At 43.1% G+C, this 19,138-nt stretch overlaps 1 protein-coding gene across 1 annotated transcript in view; it reads left to right on the plus strand.

Moving 5' to 3' along the window:
- Dnai1 (dynein axonemal intermediate chain 1) overlaps window positions 1-19,138 on the plus strand; it is a 70,284-nt gene that overhangs the window by 8,971 nt on the left and 42,175 nt on the right. The window contains exon 2 of the mRNA XM_028884015.2: window positions 18,190-18,222. Coding sequence (XP_028739848.1) covers window positions 18,190-18,222 — 33 coding nt within the window. The remainder of the gene's footprint in view (window positions 1-18,189; window positions 18,223-19,138) is intronic.

The raw sequence follows: 19,138 nt of genomic DNA on the forward strand, positions 1-19,138 counted from the left end.
CATATACACAATGGAGTACTACTCAGCAGAGAAAAACAATGACAGCATGAAATTTGCAGGCAAATGGATGGAACTAGAAAACATCATCCTGAGTGAGGTAACCCAAACCCAGAAGGACAAACATGGTATGTACTCACTCATAAGTGGATTCTAGATACAAAGCAAAGAACAATCAGACTGCAACCCACAGAACCAGGGAGGCTACATAGCCAGGGGGACCCTAGAATGACTGTGGCTTATAATAAGTTTTGGTTTAACTCAATTACTGAGCAAACCTCAATGAAACATTTCACTCTTAGGATAAGAATTTATTATGTATCAAGCTGATAATAGAAAAATAAATAAGTAAATAAGAAATTGAAAGTAAAAAAAGAAAAAAGAAAAACGGTTCAGTCTGAAACAGGTGTAGAGATCCACGGCTTTGTCCACATTGCTCGCAGCCTCTACTACCTCTCTGAGCAACTATTCTTTCCCCGCCCCCCAAATCAGCCAGCATTTCCATGGTCTGCTCCCTCATAACTTTAGCGTGTTTCTAGTTCATCGTGCCTGCTTTTCTCTACCTCCTGAGCATTTCCATCACTACCTCCGTCTAACTGCCAATTCTCTCTGTGGCACTGGTTCAGACTCTTAGGGAAGGAGTCTGATTGACCTTAGCTTTGTGGCTTTAGTTCATGGAGCCTGTTATCAGCATAAGACAAGTTTCTAAGGCTCTCTTAGGCAACCAAGGCTGGGAGCAGGGCAGTTTCCCTTAGAGATGCTCTTTTTTTATTGGTTCCTTCAATGCAAAATATTACTTGGTTTACACTAAAGTAACCTTTGTGTTGTTTCTGGTAAATCTCTTCTTTCCCATGAATTGTGCATGAAGGGTCTCAGATTTCTTCTGGTCCAATGCCTTCATTCAGGCTGATATTTACATTACAAAGACTTATCCTTTACAAAAGCCTTTACTGTAGAACTTAAAAAAATAGCACATTTCTGCGTGAATTTTAAGATACCATATATTTTCTATATAACACTTAAAAATGTTACTATAGGGGACTTATATTCTTGCCATCATGAAGCAGTTAATCCTGACTTGCCTCCCACTGTGAATAACTATAAATGTGGACACAATTCTAAGGCACTGAGCCATGAACAGCACAGGACATTGATTCCTGTAGGAAAGGGAACACCCAATATGAGTCACACATTTTACCCCTGTTCTCTGCCTCATGACAATTTCTTGATCATGGCTTAGGGGGTGTGTGTGGAGCAGAAGACAGATGTGATGGAGAGCCTGGGAGTGCAAGAGATGAGCTATAGGTAACGGTGAGAACAGACAAAGGCTTTAAAGCAGTCATCTCAAAGAATGAAGGACATCACTGTCTTAATGGATGGGCAGATGGGAAATCTCAGCAGAAATATAGAAACAATGGGAAAATACATTATCAGAAGTGAAAAGTTCATTGGATGGCCTGACAGCTATCACAGTGGCCTGTGTTGCTAAGCAATGCATTTGGTATCTTAGGTGCATTAAATGCACTTTGACTTACAGTGCTTTCAATTTACAATGGATTTCTCTGATGTCACGCTGTTGGAAGTGGAGGAACATCTGTATACTTCCAGTTTGCTAGGCCTGTAAAGGTACAACCTGGGTACATAGATGAATGGAAACAATCCAATTTGCAAAACAGAAAGAAACACGAGTTTTTAAAAAGGAGCTTTAGTGATCTGTGGCAACATAGTGTGTATATTTGGAATATGCATGTTGTTGGACTACTAGGAGGAAAAGTAAAAGAGGAAGAAAAAAATCTGAAGAAATAGTGTTCAGGACTTCCCCAAATGATAGGAAACCTATGGGATGATGAGAAACTTGATGAGACAAAGCAGGATAAATACAATGAAGTCAGAGCCCTCATAATAACACCTTTGAAAATGAAAGATAAAAATGAAACCATTCACTCTGCCCCTGGACTGTGCACAGCAGTTTCCTGAAGACTGCCCTCAACAGGGGCTGGCCGCAGTCTGTCACTTCAAGCATCTTGGGGTTCCATGCTGCTGTAGAGCACTGCACCTCTAGTCATGGGGAGCCAGGCAGTCTCTGTGGCCTTGGCTTGTATTCCTGCTGCTTCACCCAGATCCTCAGCCCTTTCCAGCTTGTTTCACCTTAAGTTGGAAGCACTCCCTAGGGGGCAGTTCCAAAGAATTCCCTGAAGGTGACGTGACCCTGCTCTGTCCAGTGCCCAAGGCATAGAGGACCTTTGCCCCCCACCCCTTTCTTTAACCTTAGTCTACACATTTCCCACATCCCGGGAAGCCACTTCTAATCTGTCCAACTCCATGTTCTTCCTAGCGATCTTGTAGTTTCTTGCAGATCTAGTTCAACCCCTAATACAAGGAGAGAGAGAGAGAGAGAGAGAGAGAGAGAGAGAGAGAGAGAGAGAGAGAGAGAAATCAAGGTATCTGAGATGTGGGGGTGGGAAAAAAGAAGACATATTGCTTGCAGAGAACAGTGGTATAAATTATGTATTACTTCTCAATGGAGTCCAGACACAACGCAATTATATATTTAAAACACTGGAAGAATTACTATTAACCCAGAATCCTCTATTCAGCGAAACCCTTCTCCTCTCAAGAAAAAGTACCAGGGCCAGTGAGATGGCTGGGAGGGTGCAAGCCTGAGAGTCTGAGCTCGCTTCCCAGAGCCCACAGTGGAAGCAGGGAACTGACTCCAAGAGCTGCCCCGGCCTCCATCTGTGCGCTTCCACACACATGCACACTATTAATGATAAACAAAAAATAAATAATAAAAAGCTTCCTCGATAAAAGGATGAAGCATATGTTAAGTAAACCAAAGCCCTGAGGATTTATTATCATTATACATCAAGACCAGGGCACATTGGTAATAAGAAACATGTTGGTAAAGGTAAAATACTAGCTTCCTCCACCCTTCTATTAATTTTTAAAGGGTATGGGACTAGTTAGTGCAAAAGTAACTACACATAGAGCAACATAGTGAAGACAGTCATACCAATCAATACCTTCATCCAAGAGGTAGAGTTGATCAGGCTAAGGGAAACAGCTCAAACCCAAGCTACATGTTGCCTACATGAGATAGGGTTTAAATGTAAAGACGTAGAGAGGATATAAAAAGATGGGGGGAAATGTATTGTGTAAGCCAGGGGTGGTGTACATCCATGACCTAGCATTTCTGAGGTAGAGGCAGGGAGATCAGGAGTAACACAGTCTTGTGGCTACATAGTGAGTTTAAGACCAGACTGAGTTACCTAAGGCCTTGTCGATGATGATGATGATGGTGGTGGTGGTGGGTGGTGGTGGTGATGGTGATGATGATTATGGTGATGGTGGTGATGATGATGATGGTGATCATGGTGATGATGATTATGGTGGTGGTGGTGATGGTGATGATGATTATGGTGATGGTGACAGCATGCAATGCAAGTGGCCAGTGTGAGCAGCTTTCTTCATTAAACATAGTCACTTTCAAGATAAGAAGTATTCCCATTTTACAATGTTTCAAGGTGAATTCAAAAAGGAGGAAAAACCTCCACAAAGTGTATGTACCTACTACTAGAACCTCAAAATATATGTGAATTAAGAATTGACAGAACTGAAGAGAGCTAGAGAAACAGAGAAGTGCGTGCAGATTTTAGCGCTCTTCTCTCACTAATTGAGAGGTACAGAAAGTCTGAACAGTACCGTCAACCAGCTTGACCCAATTAACATTTATAGAACATTACACTCAAGAACTGTAGTGTTTCCAGAGGTCAACTGTACACTGGGATTGAAAATAAACCTTAATGTATTTCTGAAGATTGAGCTCCTGCAGATTTTAATTCAATTGAAATTTAATATATCCACCGAGAACAAAACATTTCAGTTTTAGTTTAGGCAAAATAGAGTCAAACAATGTGTTCAAAACAGAGTTAAATAATACGTTCAAAATTTCCAAAAATTAAAGAACATACTTCTAAATGACCCATGGACAAACAAACAAACAAACCCACAGGAGAAATTAGAAAATACCTTAACCGGAGGTGATAAAAATATATAAAAGTTGTGGGATGCTGCTAGCATAGGGCTTAGAAATGTATAGCTTTTTATATACTTTATTGGAAAAGAAGAAAGGTGTAGATTAGTGTTCTAAGTTTCCACTCTAAGAACACACAGGAGGGCCAGCGTGGGCTGGAGAGGCACTCAGCAGTGCAGTGCCCCCGCCCTTCCAAAGGACCTGAGTTCGGTTCCTAGCACGCATATCAGGCGGTTCACAGCGGCCTGGAGCTCCATACCAACACACATGTACACATAAGTAAAAATAAAACTAACTTTTAAGAAAAGAAAGAGGCCGGTGAGATGGTTCATGGGTTAAGGCACTTGTCAAGCCTGACGACCTGAGTTCAAGCCCTGGGGCCCACACAGTGAAGGAGAGAGCTAACTCCCGGGGGTTGTCCTCTGACCTCCACATGTGTGCTGTAACAATAAATAAACAAATGGATGTAAAAGCATTTAAACACATAGAAAAATAAGCAAATCAAACCTAAAGTAGTTGAATCAGTATTTATTTGACATCCTGCGTTTCTTTGATGAATTAACTTATTTTATTGTTTCAGAGAAACTTGGAAAGAAAAAAGCTTAGTAGAGTCAGAAGTTGGTTTTTTGGAGTAATAAAGTTGATTTTTATTATTTCTTTTATTTTTGAGATTATAATATAATTACATCATTTCCCCCTTCCCTGTCCTCCCTCCAAACCTTCTTAATGGGATCTCTTTCAAATTCATGGCCTCTTTTTTCATTAATTATTGTTACATGCATAAATATATATGTATATACATATGTATTCCTCTATACAGTCTATATAATGTTATATGTGTGGATACAGGACTGACCTTTTTGTATTGGCTAACAAATTGGTTTGTTCTTTCCTGGGAAAACTACTTCTTGCATTCCTTAGCTGCCTGTGGTCCTTTTTAAGGAGTTGAGGCCTAGTGGGCTTTCCCCATCCACTTCGGCATGTCTATTATAGTTGTTCTTGCTCAGCTCGTGTTCAGGCAGCCGTGTTGATGAGACTCGATACATGTAGCTTCTGATGTTACTAGGGAAACAGTCTCACAGCAGACTGCCTTATACTCAGGCTCTCACACTCTTCTGCTCCCTCTTTCACAATGTTCCCTGAACCTTAGCTGCCAGAGTTGCTGGTGTATCCATTGTGACTGGGCTCCACACGTCGGTTTTTTGGTTTTTTTTTTTTTTTTTTTAGAATTATCAAGGCTTAGCAGCCGGGCGGTGGTGGCGCACACCTTTAATCCCAGCACTTGGGAGGCAGAGGCAGGCAGAGCTCTGTGAGTTCAAGGCCAACCTGGTCTATAGAGTGAGTTCCAGGACAGGCTCCAAAGATACACAGAGAAACCTGTCTGGAAGGTAAAAAAAAAAAAAAAGAAAGAAAGAATGATCAAAACTTATTGGATTTTTGAAAAGATACAGTAGCCAGTATCAGGTCCTATAGATATTAAATGGATAGTAAGAGAATCTTATTAACAACTTTATTCAGTAAATTTATCAACATATATGAAATGGACAAACTTCTTGAAAAATACAATTCACCTCAACTGATGTAAGAAGAAATGGAAAATACCCCTATCTATTAAAGAAACCAAATTCATGATTTAAAACCTCCCCCAAAGAAACTTTAGGTGTAAATGAACGGAAACAAAGAACCTCAGACTTCCCAGGCTTGGTGGCATGAATTATAACCCCAGCCACCCAGAAAGCTGAGGAAGGAGGAACGAAGTTCAAGGCCAGCATGGGCAATGTAGAGAGACTCTGTCTCAACCAAATAGTACTAAACAAAACAACAAAACTCCAATCTTATCAACATCCTTTTAAAAACAAAATAGTGATGTAGCATAAGCCTGATATGATAGCAAAACCAAGCTATTAGACACAAAGAAAGTTACAAACTGATCCTTAGAAACATCAATGCAAAACCAAAATTTGACAAAATATTGTTAAATCTGTTCCAGCAATATATCAAAAGAATAACATATTAGACCAAGTGTGGTTTGTCTCAAGAATGTTCAAGGACTCAAATCAGCTCAACATTAAAAAAAAAAAATCAAAGTCTTTCTTGACATTAACAGAATAAAAGAGAAAATCCACATGGTGGCATCTCTAGATTCAGAAAAAAAAATGACAAATACAACATCCATCCACTAAAGATGGTTATAAGGACCAAATGGGATTGTGCACTCAAAAATGTGTGGCAAATTGAGAGATGCTATATAATGCAAATCAGTTGTCTTGCTGTGACACCCTGAGATTTACAGGCTACTCCCTGACAGATGCTTCTTGGGCCCAGGACAAAACAATAAATTACTCATTATCTGCCCTCTGAGAGAGCCTGGTTGCCTTGCACAGTGCACTGTGGTGTAAGTGTAATAGCAGCTGCAAAGCCTACATCACCCCAATTGTTGTGGAATAGAATAATTGTTTAACTATGTAAAGATGTGTTGCTTTTGTTTATGCTGCATTTGTTTAACTATGTAAAGATGTGTTGCTGTTTTAGCTTGCCTGTCTAAGGGACCTGATTGGTCTAATAAAAAACTAAATGGCCAGTAGCTAGGCAGTAGAGGGATAGGCAGGGCTGGCAGGCAGAGAGAGTAAGGAGGAGGAGGAATCTAGGCTCAAGAGAGAACTAGGGAGAAAGAGAGGGAGATGCCCAGGGCCAGCCAGCTAGGCAGCTGCTGGGCAGCCACCAGGCAGCCAGAAATGAAGGAAGCAGGAAAGTAGGACATACAGAAGGAAAGAAAGGTAAAAAGTTCTGAGGCAAAATATAGATGAAGAGAAAGAGGTTAAATTAAGTTGTAAGAGGTAGTGGGACCAGTCTAAGCTGAGGCTGAGCATTCATAAATAATAATAAGTCTCCATGTTATGATTTGGGAGCTGGCTTGTGGGACAGAGAAAGCCTGCTGTAGCTAATAGTTGAGGACTTCCTGGTGCTGGGCTCTGGATGAGTATTCTTTGTGCACTTTCTTGTTCTTACATCAGTTCTGTGAGGAGGAGGGCACTGATATTCTTCCTGCTCTATAGACAAGAGTGAGGACTACAGAGTGCCTTGTTGATACACACGTAGTGTGTGGCAGAGCCAGCAACCCAGAATGGCTTGCTTTGGAGTTTTGTCTTCTTATCTCCATCTTTTCTTCATTCATTCATTCACATTCATTCATTCATTCACTCGTTATTAATTGTGCATGAGTAAGTGCATACCTGGGAATGTCCATGAGGAAGTCAGAGGACAACTTGGGGAATTCGGTTCTCTCCTTCCACCATGAGTCTAGCATCCATAGGCTTTACCTCAAAATCTTTGTCTCCTGGACCATCACCTCAGCCCCTGAGCTCTGATCTTTTAGACTAGATACTGCTTTGTCTCCTGCACCTATATCTGGGAAGAGACCATAGAGTTAGTTGGCTCTTGACCTTACCGGTTGCCAAGTTGGCCCAGGGTGGGGCTTTGGTCCCTGTTTTATCCACTGGGTTCTGTGGCAGAAGACTACCTACTGAGCCATCTCTCTGGCCACCAGACACGGTTTTGTTTTTGTTTTTGTTTTTGTTTTGTTTTTTTGAGACAGGGTTTCTCTGTGTAGCTTTGGTGCCTGTCCTGGATCTTGCTCTGTAGACCAGACTGGCCTCGAACTCACAGAAATCGGCCTGGCTCTGCCTCCTGGGTGCTGGGATTAAAGGCGTGCACCACTGCCACCCAGCCAGACACATATTCTTGAAGTAAGACGATGGGCCTCTATCCCTGTAACTTGTGTGTGTTTTTTCTTTATTATTTCTTTTCCTTCCCTCCCTTTTTCCCCTTACCTCTTCTCTCTTTGTTTTCCTGTGCTAGGGACCAAGCTCAGCCTTACGCATGCTCTCCCAAGCTTCATACTTAGCCCCTTAACTTGCTGTTTGGTTGTTAAGCATTATGAAGTTTCATTTTCGTTTTGTATTTCTGGCCCCTTCTTTGCCTGTTCTCTCACTCTGTGTGTCTTTATTCTGCATTAGTCTCTCCATTCTCCTTTCAAGGGCCCCTTTCCAATATGTCTTGTTCCCTTTGGCCTCCAGTCTAGGTTCATAGTCTACTCCCTCTATTTTTTATTAAAAATTATTTTTATGTATATGGGTATTTTGCCTCCATATAAGTCACATGTGTGCCTGGTGCTCATGAAGGACAGGAGAGGTTGGAGTTACAGACAGGTGCGAGCTGCCATGCCCATGCTGGGAATTGAACTCGGCTCCTCTGCAAGAGCAGCCAGTGCTCCTAACCACTGAGCTGCCTCTCCAGCCCCTATACCTTTCTTTAATAATATACTTTGGAGAGTTTTCCACAACATGTGACTATGTACTTCTTTCTTTTAATTTTTCAATAGTGTGCTTTTTGATTGATGTTATATATGTACAACATACTTTTTGTTTGTTTATTTTGAAACAAGGTTTCTCTGTGTAACAGCTCTGGCTGTCCTAGAACTCACTATGTAGACCAGATTGGCCTCAAACTCAGAGAGATCTACCTGCCTCTGCCTCCCAAGTGCTGGCATTAAAGGTATATGCCACCATTCCTGGCCACATACAACATATTTTGAAGTATGCACACATTAAAATAATTAAGTTGAGCTGACTAGTGTGCATTGCCTCACACGTTTACCTTTAGCATGCGTATTAATAGTTAAATTTTACTCTTTTAACAATTTTCAAGAATATTAGTCAGATGTGAGAAGGCACATCCCCTTCTCTGAGAAAAAAAAGGAGAAAATTTCAATGCAGTGCATTGTTGGAGCTGGAGAGATGGCTCAGCAGTTAAGCACATTTGCTGCTCTTTCAGAGGACCTGGTTTCCGTTCTCAGCACCCACATGGCAGCTCACAACCATCCATAACACCAGTTTGGGGATCCAGTAGGGTTTTCTGGCTTTCACTAGCAATAGGCACACACACAGCACATATACACACGTGTAGCCAGAACACTCATACACATACAATAAAATAATAAAATCTTTTAAAAACTACCGTCATACCATCTTACAAGGACTCCAATTTGCAGTAAGCCTCGTTAAGGAAAGGGAATGGCTCAGTTGCCTTTAGCCTACTGGCTATGGGTGAGATAGAACCTCTGTTGGTCTTTTCTGTATGAACACACAGATTGCAAGCCCAGTGCCACTTTGAGATCTTTGGCAGCAGTTAACTCTGCAGCTCACACACGATTGAGCCTGTATGATAATGAGTATTCAGAGACGGGTAATGCCTGGGGGCACTCACCAACCTAAGACAGAGCGCCTGTGTGGCCTGGGCAGGTGTCTCCATGACAGGCAAGGTGACCTGCTGATGTCCCACGCAACCTAAGTCAGAAGCTCATTTTTTAGTAAAAGGGGGACCTGTAGGGTCCCGGCCCCTGTTTTGGGTAACTGTTGCCTTGCTTGCTGACCTTGACATTGATATCCTCCCTATGCTAATTCCCTCCCAGGTTCCACCCTCCTGAAAGCTTAGGGAAGTTCCTTGTCTGTGTATCCTGCATAATGGGCGTTAACAGCTTAGATGCAAGATTGTAAAACATCGGTAGCGAACTTCTGCCCTCCAGGGTTCTCCCATTGTGCTGTAAGCCTGTATTTAAGACTTCCTCCCTCCTTCAATAAACAGCATTTGGCATTAAATAAAAAAAAAGAAAAAAAATCTACCATTATCATGCTGTGCAACAACCATTCTTTCCTAACATATACACAGTGTTTCATTGAACTGCAATGCTTTGCTGTATGTATGTTTTTTAGATGTGCATTCAAGTGTGTGTATGTGTGTGTGTGTGTGTGTGTGTGTGTGTGTGTGTGTGTAAGTAGAAGCTAGTGGTCAACCTTGGGTGTTGTTCCTGGGGTAACCTTCTGCTTTGTTTTGTTTGTTTGCTTGCTTGGTTTTGGTGAGACAGGGTTTCTCTGTGTAGCCCTTGCTGTCCTGGAACTCACTCTGTAGTTCAGGCTGGCCTTGAACTCACAGAGATCTGCCTGCCTCTGCCTCCCGAGTGCTGGGATTAAAGGCATGAGTCACCACCACCTGGCCTCTATGCCTTTTTTTTTTTTAAAGACAGACTCTCTCACTGGGACCTAGGGCTCACAAATTAGGCTACTTTGTCTAGCCAGTCAGCCCTGGGGATCCTGCCATCTTTACCTCTCTAGTAAAAGATTACGAATATGCATTACCATGACTGGGTTTTTATGTGCACTCTGGGGACTGAATTTAGAACCACGTTCTTGTTCAGCAAGCCCTTTATGGACTGAACTATAGCCTCAGCCCCAGCTTGCTTCATTGTATTAAACTAGGCGCTCTTGATGAATATTTAGCAGTATTATAATAATGCTGCAAATACATTTGACTTGCAAAGTACCAAGTTTTCAAGAAACAGAAGGCAGAAAATGTATGTACAAAGTTTCTATAAGAAAGACTCAAGTGGGGTTACCAAACCGAGAGTTATATGAATTCTAAAAATTTTAAGTTTAATTTTATTATATGTGTATGAATGTTTTGTCTGCTTGGATGTCTGTGTAACACTTGCATGGCTGGTGCCTGTGGAGGCCAGAAGAGGGCATAGGATCCTCTGGAACTGGAGTTATGGACAGATATGAGCCAGCATGTGGGTGCTGGGAATTGAACCCCAGTCCTCTGAAAGAATAGCCAGTGCTCTTAAGTGTTGAGTCATCTCTCCGGTCCTGGCACATATATGTATTTTAAATCTCAGCATGTATTACCAAATTACCCTCAGAACGTCTGCATCAACTCATTCTCTCAGAGCAGTGTGTGACTGTGCTTGTTACCCTGCGACACTGTTCCCAAACTCAAGGCCTCTCATCAAACACTTAGCGTGTGCTTTGTGGGCCTCAGCTCAGGGATTTGAGATGCACTCATCGTAGCTGGATGAAGATGTGTTGGTGAACTGCCATTCCTTTGGGACTGAGGGCTTCTGCTTTTTTTTTTAGAAACTGAACCTGCAAGCTGGTGAGGTATTTAGTTTCAATTTAGCTTAATGGAAACCTGTTAGTGAGTTTTAAAATAAGGAGCAAGACAACTGAAATGGTAAACACAGTCTCATGGGCCCCAGGAAAGAGGAAACAGTGTCTGTGGGTTTGCATGCTTTGAAGAGCCCCTCTTTCCAGGAACAATCATGTGATATGTGAGCTCCTGAAGACTAGTCATTCCTGGAGTGGGTGCTTCCTAATGGGCAGAGGCGTGTACAGACCCTGCATGGCTCGGGCAGAGCTGTTTCCACACACAGGAGTGAAATGCTGCCAGCCACCATTTGTCAGACAGGCAGCTCACTATGGGTCCTGTGCCAAAGTTCACTGAATCCTCACAAGCCTGTGGTTGCCTGAGAGGGGAGTGCTGGGATGTATGTTTTAAAGACAAAGACCCCGAGGTGGAGAAGACAAATATTTCTCCTAGAGTCATGGAACTGTAGCACATGACACAAGAAAATTATTCGCTCGTCCATCTTTGCACTCTTTTAAAAATGAAAAGAGCCATTAACTGCACACAAAGCAAGCAAACTCTCAGTAAGCACCTGTCTCAAAATAGAAAAGACAAAGCTACACAGAAAACCAAAAAAAAAAAAAAAAAAAAAAAAAGAAATGATTTACTTTTTGTTTGTCTGTTTTAGGCAGGGTTTTACTGCACAGTTCTGACTGCCCTGGAACTCACTCTGTAGACCAGGCTGGTCTTAAACTCACAGAGATCTGGCTGCCTCTGCCCCTCAAGTGCTGGGGTTAAAGGCATGTGCTTTTACTCCTTTCTTTCTTTCTTTCTTTCTTTCTTTCTTTCTTTCTTTCTTTCTTTCTTTCTTTCTTTCTTTCTTTCTTCTTCTTCCTTCTCCTTCTCTTCTTCCTTCCTTCTTCTTCTTCTTCTTCTTCTTCTTCTTCTTTTTTACTAATTTTTCACTCCTGAAGACTTAAGAAATTTTAGATTACTGGGTGGTTGTGTGCCTTTTATCCCAGCACTTGGGAGGCAGAGGCTGATGGATCTCTGAGTTTGAAGTCAGCCTGATGTACAAAGCAAGTTCCAGGATAGCCAGAGCCACACAGAGAAACCCTGTCTGGAAAACCAAAACCAAAACCAACCAACCAGACAACCAACCAAACAAACAAACAAAAAAACAGAATTTTTAAATTAACTTCTTTAAATTTTTAAATTAACCCTAAATTATGCTCAGGGAGTAGGTTACTTATACAGTAACAAAACAGTCAGAAAACAAATTAATTCTAAGTGCTGGTAAATGCACAGCAGGCGGTAATAATCACCATCACTTACAATGACTAGAAAGTTTGTTTTCAATGTACCCTTTGCATTGTGAACATCATTTATGTGAACTGTTCTCAAGAGCCTTATCTTTAAAATGAGAACCATTTTACCTGCTTTGTAGGGAGCCCCTGAGGAGCAAGTATAATGGCTGCCTGATGCCTGGTGCCTGATGCAGAGTGCCTGCCTGAGTGAGTGCTCAGCAGACTGCAGCTAAGGATGCTGAGGTGGCCAGCTGTTCCGACCTGCCTCTTCCCCACCCTCTCCCCTTTGCATTGTGCCAAGTGACCAGATCTAGGTTCGTTACTGCTGTAATGAGAATGTCTCTTGTTAGCCATCTTGTTCTCTCTCAGTTCCTGTCCACAGCTCTGGAAACTCTTCTCTGCCCTCTGGCTTCCTTGAGTATCCTAGACACACCGAGGCTGAAGGCTGAGTATAAACTGGGATAGTACTGGAAGCCAGACAAGGCCAAGAGATAGATTCTTAAAAGCTTTATTTATTTGTTTATATTATATTATTATCATCATCATCATCATCATCATCATCATCATCATCAGTGTATTTGTACTTGCATGTGAATGCAGGTGCCTACAAATGCCAGCAGCATGGAGTGCCTCCAATGTGGAGTTACAGGCAGTTGTAAGCTGCCTAATGTGGATGCTGGGAATGGAACTCAGGTCCTCAGAAGACGACGTCTAGGAGCAATCTTTTTTTTTTTTTTTTTTTTTTTTTTCAGACAGTTCTCTGTACTTTGTTTCTGAACAATATGTTGAGCCGATCAGGGGATCCAGTGCTATGCCTGAGGAAAGAGCGTGTGCCCCCCCGCTGTTGAGCTTTTTGCAGTGAGTGCAGCAGCATCTTTGTTGTTGTTTGTTTGTTTGTTTGTTGGTTTTGAGACAGGGTTTCTCTGTGTAGCCCTGACTGTCCTGGAACTCACTCTGTAGACCAGGCTGACCTTGAACTCACAGAGATCCACCTGGCTCTGCCTTCCAAATGCTAGGATTAAAGGTGAGTGCCACCACGCCTTGGCTGGAAAGCAGCATCCTAATGAGGAGGCTGGCCTGACAAAAGGGGGCTAATTGTGGCCAGACATCATGATTGGTGCTGTTTAGGTCAGGGAGAAAGATGCTTACATGGAACAGAAAAGTCAGGTGACTCAGGAAATGGGGCACATAGAATGGAGAAAGAAAGAGAGATTTTCTTCTTTTTATAGAAGTTAATTATTAAATGTATGACATACTCCAAGACACCACTTCATTGTGGTTTTTGATCACAAAAGATGTTTAGATAGGAAAGGGATCGGGGTCACCATCATCTCAGGACAAGGAACACCTTCCTTTTTGCTGCAATTCTTAGCTTCACCTGTGGCCAGGATACTGCTCCGTTTGTTTTTGCTCGAAAGCCTTCTCTTCCTCGTGTCTCCGTGGCCTGCCTCTTGGGCTGTCTCAAGGGCTTCATTTGGTCACCTTTACAGCCGGACATGACACCTGCCACTCCTTCTCCAGGAGGGAAGTCATTTTTTTATGTGGCAGTTTTTCCTAGGTAAGCCACTGCTGCCTTGCAGGGAAGGCTGCAGGGGACGTGTCTGACCATCAGACATGCAGGCTCAGTAGCCTGCTCACCTGGCTCTTTCCTACTTACACTTGGGAACCTCTAAGTGACTGAGAGGGAAGGGAATGAGGTCATGGCAGAAGGCTTGGACTCCTCTCCTACCCAGTGGGGAGTTCTTGGATGGAGACTTTAAGTCAAGGGAGTGACCTGATCAGATTTACATTTTAGGAAGACTGTAAGGGACTAAAAGTATGATCTCAGATTATGTTAATTTGGGATCAGTTGCTCCATCTCTCTAAATCTTTATTTCCTTATCTGTAAGTCGGGGATAATGATGACTCTAACCCCATAGGCTGGTTATAAATATTAAATGCAATGATACACATAAGTAGTTAAGTGAATGGCTATCCCAGAGCAAGTGACCACTAGCTGAGAATGGTGTTAAAGATACAATGAGAGGGAAGAGAAACTGGAGACAGGGAAACCAAATGTAGTTAGGCCATAAGACTAGAGGAATGTTCAACTGTAAAGGCGTTCAGGCTGAGACATCTCACTAATGACCATGGTGGCTGGGTACGTGTCTTCCTGTCCTGCTCTGTAGATAGCTTCAGCTGACCATGTAGACTAGCCTGCCCAAGAGAAGAGGGCCTTCTTTGAACAACAGCGTAAGACTAGCAGGCGGTTTGTGCTGGAATTTCTAAGCCACCTCCCATATGTACTGCAGTATTATGACTCCTCTCATAGTACTGTCCCCTTTTGTAAACGAGAGAGACAAAAGAGTGTCTAATTAAAGACTAATTGGGTGCTTAATCTCACAACAGCCAGTGCTTGTGTGGTAATAAAAAGTGGAAGGGAACGCTCAGAGGAGGGAGGGAGGCGGGAGAACGGTGGTAATAGGAACTAGATGAAGCAGAAGCTGGTGAGTGGGTTTTATCAGGAAGGTCTCAGCAGGCAGGAAAGAAGGCTGGTGCTCTTGGCAGAAGAAATGAGAAGCAAAGGTGGAGAGGCGCAAGGCCCCGGCCAGCCGCAGGGCCTGGAAGGAGCCTTGATGGGTTGCACCTCGGAGTTCTGATGTAGGAGGGGTCGGAGAGGCTGGAATGAGACATGGGGCCAGACTGATGGAGTTCTGAGGGCCTAGGGAAGGAGCCTGGGCTTTCTTCTTCTGTGGTTTGATGGCTTCTGGAAACAACCTTCAAAAGCTTTTCAGGAATTCAGGCTTGTCTGTCTCAGGCGTCTCCTTCTGGAAGACCAAGGGCCCAAAGTGGCAGCCTGACATTCAATCTCCTTTGCCATGGTTGGGAAGTCAGGGCTGTAGCTGATTTCATTGGCCTGTTTTGCATTTATTATAGTGTGGCTTTTATAGTGTGTTAATTGAAATATTTCCAACTGCCAAAAACAATCACACTCAAAGTGCCTTGTCAGTTTTTCATTGCCAGATAAATGTTTTACAGACATTCACAGGGCAGTGGTAACTGGGCATTCATTCACAGGGCAGTGGTAACTGGACATTCACAAGGCAGTGGTAACTGGACACATTCACAGGGCAGTGGTAATGGACACATTCACAGGGCAGTGGTAATTGACACATTCACACATGGCTCACCAGTGGTAACTGGACATTCACAGGGCAGTGGTAATTGGACACATTCACAGGGCAGTGGTAACTGGACATTCACAGGGCAGTGGGAACTGGACATTCACAGGGCAGTGGGAACTGGACATTCACAGGGCAGTGGTAACTGGGCATTCACAGGGCAGTGGGAACTGGACATTCACAGGGCAGTGGGAACTGGACATTCACAGGGCAGTGGAATGGAACAGGCAGTGGACTACATTCACAGGGCAGTGGGAACTGGACATTCACAGAGGCAGTGGAACTGGACATTCACAGGGCAGTGGTGGGAACTGGACATTCACAGGGCAGTGGGAACTGGACATTCACAGGGCAGTGGTAATTGGACATTCACAGGGCAGTGGGAACTGGGCATTCACAGGGCAGTGGGAACTGGACATTCACAGGGCGGTGGGAACTGGACATTCACAGGGCAGTGGTAACTGGGTCTCATTTTCTACTTAAGGCTAGGGGTCTGGGTGGGGATTGGCCCTTCAGTGCTCTGTTGTGGGCCAAGAAGCTGTTGGATGTTGTGATGCTTCCAACCTTAGAGATCAGAGTCTCTTCAAAGGAAAGCTCATAGGGCCTAGCCATCACTGGAAACCTTGGCAACCTAGCTGAAATCTGAATCCTGCTGCCTGCCTTCCCAGCCAGAAATCCAGCCCTGGATGAGATGTGCTTTTTCTTCCACAAGCTTTCTCCTCCCCATCCATGCCTTTCCCAAGGATCCTGTCATTGTGAGAGCTGGTTTGTCTGCCTCCTTTATGTTCCATGTTCAATTGTTGTTTGATGAAACATTTTACTCTCTGTCTTTGTTCTCTCCTTACCTGATGTTTTCTCCTTAAAAAAAAAAAAAAAAAAAAAAAAAACACCAAAAAACAAAAAAGCTCTCAGGCTGCAGGGAAGACGCAGTGGTAAGAATGCTGAGGACTCTTCCAGAGGATGTGGTTTGGTTCCCATCACCCTTATGGGGGGGACTCACAACCACTTGTAACCTCAGTCCAGGGTCCCTGTGCTCTCTTCTGACTTCATGGGTACCTGCACACACGTGGCCTACATACACACAGGCACCCGCACCCACACATAAAAAAAACAGATGTTGAAAACAACATCTCCACCTCGACAATCTTGTTCTGTGGACACCCAGATGATGAGCGATCACCTCTGGCATCTTTGTTGTGTGCCTCAGGCGGGGAAGGTCCCACCCATGCAGTCCTATAGCGCCCCGGCACAGAGCTAGCTTTCAAAAGAACTTAAGGTAAGTGAGTGAGTGATGGCATTGATAACTCACCTGTCCTCCATGGACTCTAAGGAAACCTGGACAGGAAGCTCATCTTTTTGTCCTTGTCTCACGGTTTAGGTTAGTGCACAGCAAATAAATAAATGCTCCACAAATGTTTACCAAGTTGAGTTGAGCATGTTACTTATATATTAGACAGCTTCCTTCTGTCAATATAACAAATACTGGGGGCAGTGTTTGAAAAAAAGAGGGTTTTGTTGTTGTTGTTGTTTGGTTATTTTGAGAGAGGGTTTCTCTATGTAGCTTTGGAGCCTGTCCTGGAACTCACTCTGGGATTAAAGGCATGTGCCACCACCACCTGGCTAGAAAAGAGGTTTATTTTAGCTCACGGTTCTGGAGGGACTCAAGGGCATTGCTTCTGCATCAGATCTGCTGAGGAGAGGACCACACAGCAGAGCTAGCACAGGAGGAAGGATCTCAGAAGGAGGTGCCAGGCTTGCTCCTTCTATAAGCATTCTCGATAAGAACCACAAAGTTAGACCACTACCCTAATGCCTTCCGAAGGCGTGCCCTCAATATCCCAAGGGCTTCCAACTAGGACTCATCTCTTAGAGGTCCTATTGCTTCCCAGTACCCAACCTGGGGACCAAGCCTTCAACATGTGAACTTTGGGAAGACTAAAACTATATGCTCTTGGGAACATGACATTTTTCTTTTATTTACTTTGTGTATGGATATTTTGTCTACATACATGTCTGTGCACCATGTGTGTGCCTGGTGCCCTCAGAGGTCAGAAAAGGTGTTGGGTCCCCTAGAACTAGAGTTACTAGAGTTCCTCAGGTCACCAGTCCTATAAATAAGTGCCTTTACTCACTGAGCCATCTCATTGGCCCACCAATCCTGGTTTTATGTGTTATTAAGAAGTGAATCCAGAGTTTTGTGTATAGCAGCTAACATTCTGCCAACCTAGCTCCATCCTCAGCTTTTAGCATATACTTTAAAAATATTTGTTGGGGGCTGGAGAGATGGCTCAGTGATTAAGAGCACTGGCTGCTCTTCCAGAGGACCTGGGTTCAATTCACAGCATGGCAGCTCACAACTGTCTGTAATTCCAGTTCCAGGGAATCTGACACCCTCACACCAATGCACATAAAATAAAATTAAATAAATTATTTTAAAAATATACTTGTTGGACTAGTTACAAGTAAGAAATTCCCAGTGCTAAGGGTCCTGGGTGACTCTTCACGGGCTAGTTGTGATGATGGTAAAACAGGTTTGCCTCAGACACAGAACCTCCTTGACTTAACCAAGAAGCACCTGCTGCCATTGAAAGTGACCCCAGAATGGTTCCTGAGAGCTGGGAGCTCACAACCCTCTGCTGCAGAGGCCTTGGGCAGGGGCCGCCTTGTGGTGTGATTCATGCCTCTCCTGTGCCGTTTCACTGTGACTCACCTTCTGTTTTTATTCTCCCTTTAGAGTATCGGTGCGACCAGAGGAGCCAGGAAAAGAGTAAGTGCTGAGACCACCAGCCACCAAACAAGATGTTAGTGGCATTCTGTCTATTAAGAATACTATTCATATATTTCTGGATAATTTGAACAAGCTAGAAGAACTTTAAAATGATGCTTGAGCTACTACCCTAGGGTAACCTTTTATTTAACATGCAATGTTATATCCTCCTAGGTATTTTTATGTACATAAAAGGATATGTGTGTGTGTGTGTGTGTGTGTGTGTGTGTGTGTGTGTGTGTGTAAAATAAAACAGTATGTATTATTTTATGGCCTGTTTTTCACATACTATTTAGGGTACTTTCCATTGCTAATATACTTTTATTATATCATTTGAAATTATTGCATAATTTAATCATATGTCCCTTAAGGCCACACCATAATGTGTTCCACCATGCCTCTCTTTAGAGGAAAGACGTAAACATTTCCTCTTTTTCACTGTTATGACCAATATGCAGTTACCTGTGTCTTTAGGCATGGCTTTGGTTCTTTTCTTTTCTTTTCTTTTTATTTTTGAGACAGGGTTTCTCTGTGTAACAGCTCTGGCTGTCCTGGATTTTGTTTTGTAGACCAAGCTGGCCTTGAACTCACAGAGATCTGCCTGCCTCTGCCTCCCAAGTGCTGAGATTAAAGGCATGTACCATCACTGCCTGGCTGGTTATTTTCTTATTGTAAATTCCTACACATAAATATTTGAGTCTAAGAACATAAACAGTTATAGGTAACTTGGGTAAATATTTCCACATTACGCTTTAGGAAGGCTGTGCCCATTTCTGGGAGTCTACCTTCCACCCTGAAGACTCTTGTTGTTTTCCAGTTTTATTGTGGAAGAAAAAAATATTGCTTTGTTTCAAATGTCTTTGGTTATTAGTAAAGATGAGCAAATATTTCAAATACCCCATGGCCACTTTGGCAA

The sequence above is a fragment of the Peromyscus leucopus genome, chromosome 2, assembly GCF_004664715.2.
Source record: "Peromyscus leucopus breed LL Stock chromosome 2, UCI_PerLeu_2.1, whole genome shotgun sequence".
Classification (NCBI taxonomy): domain Eukaryota; kingdom Metazoa; phylum Chordata; class Mammalia; order Rodentia; family Cricetidae; genus Peromyscus; species Peromyscus leucopus.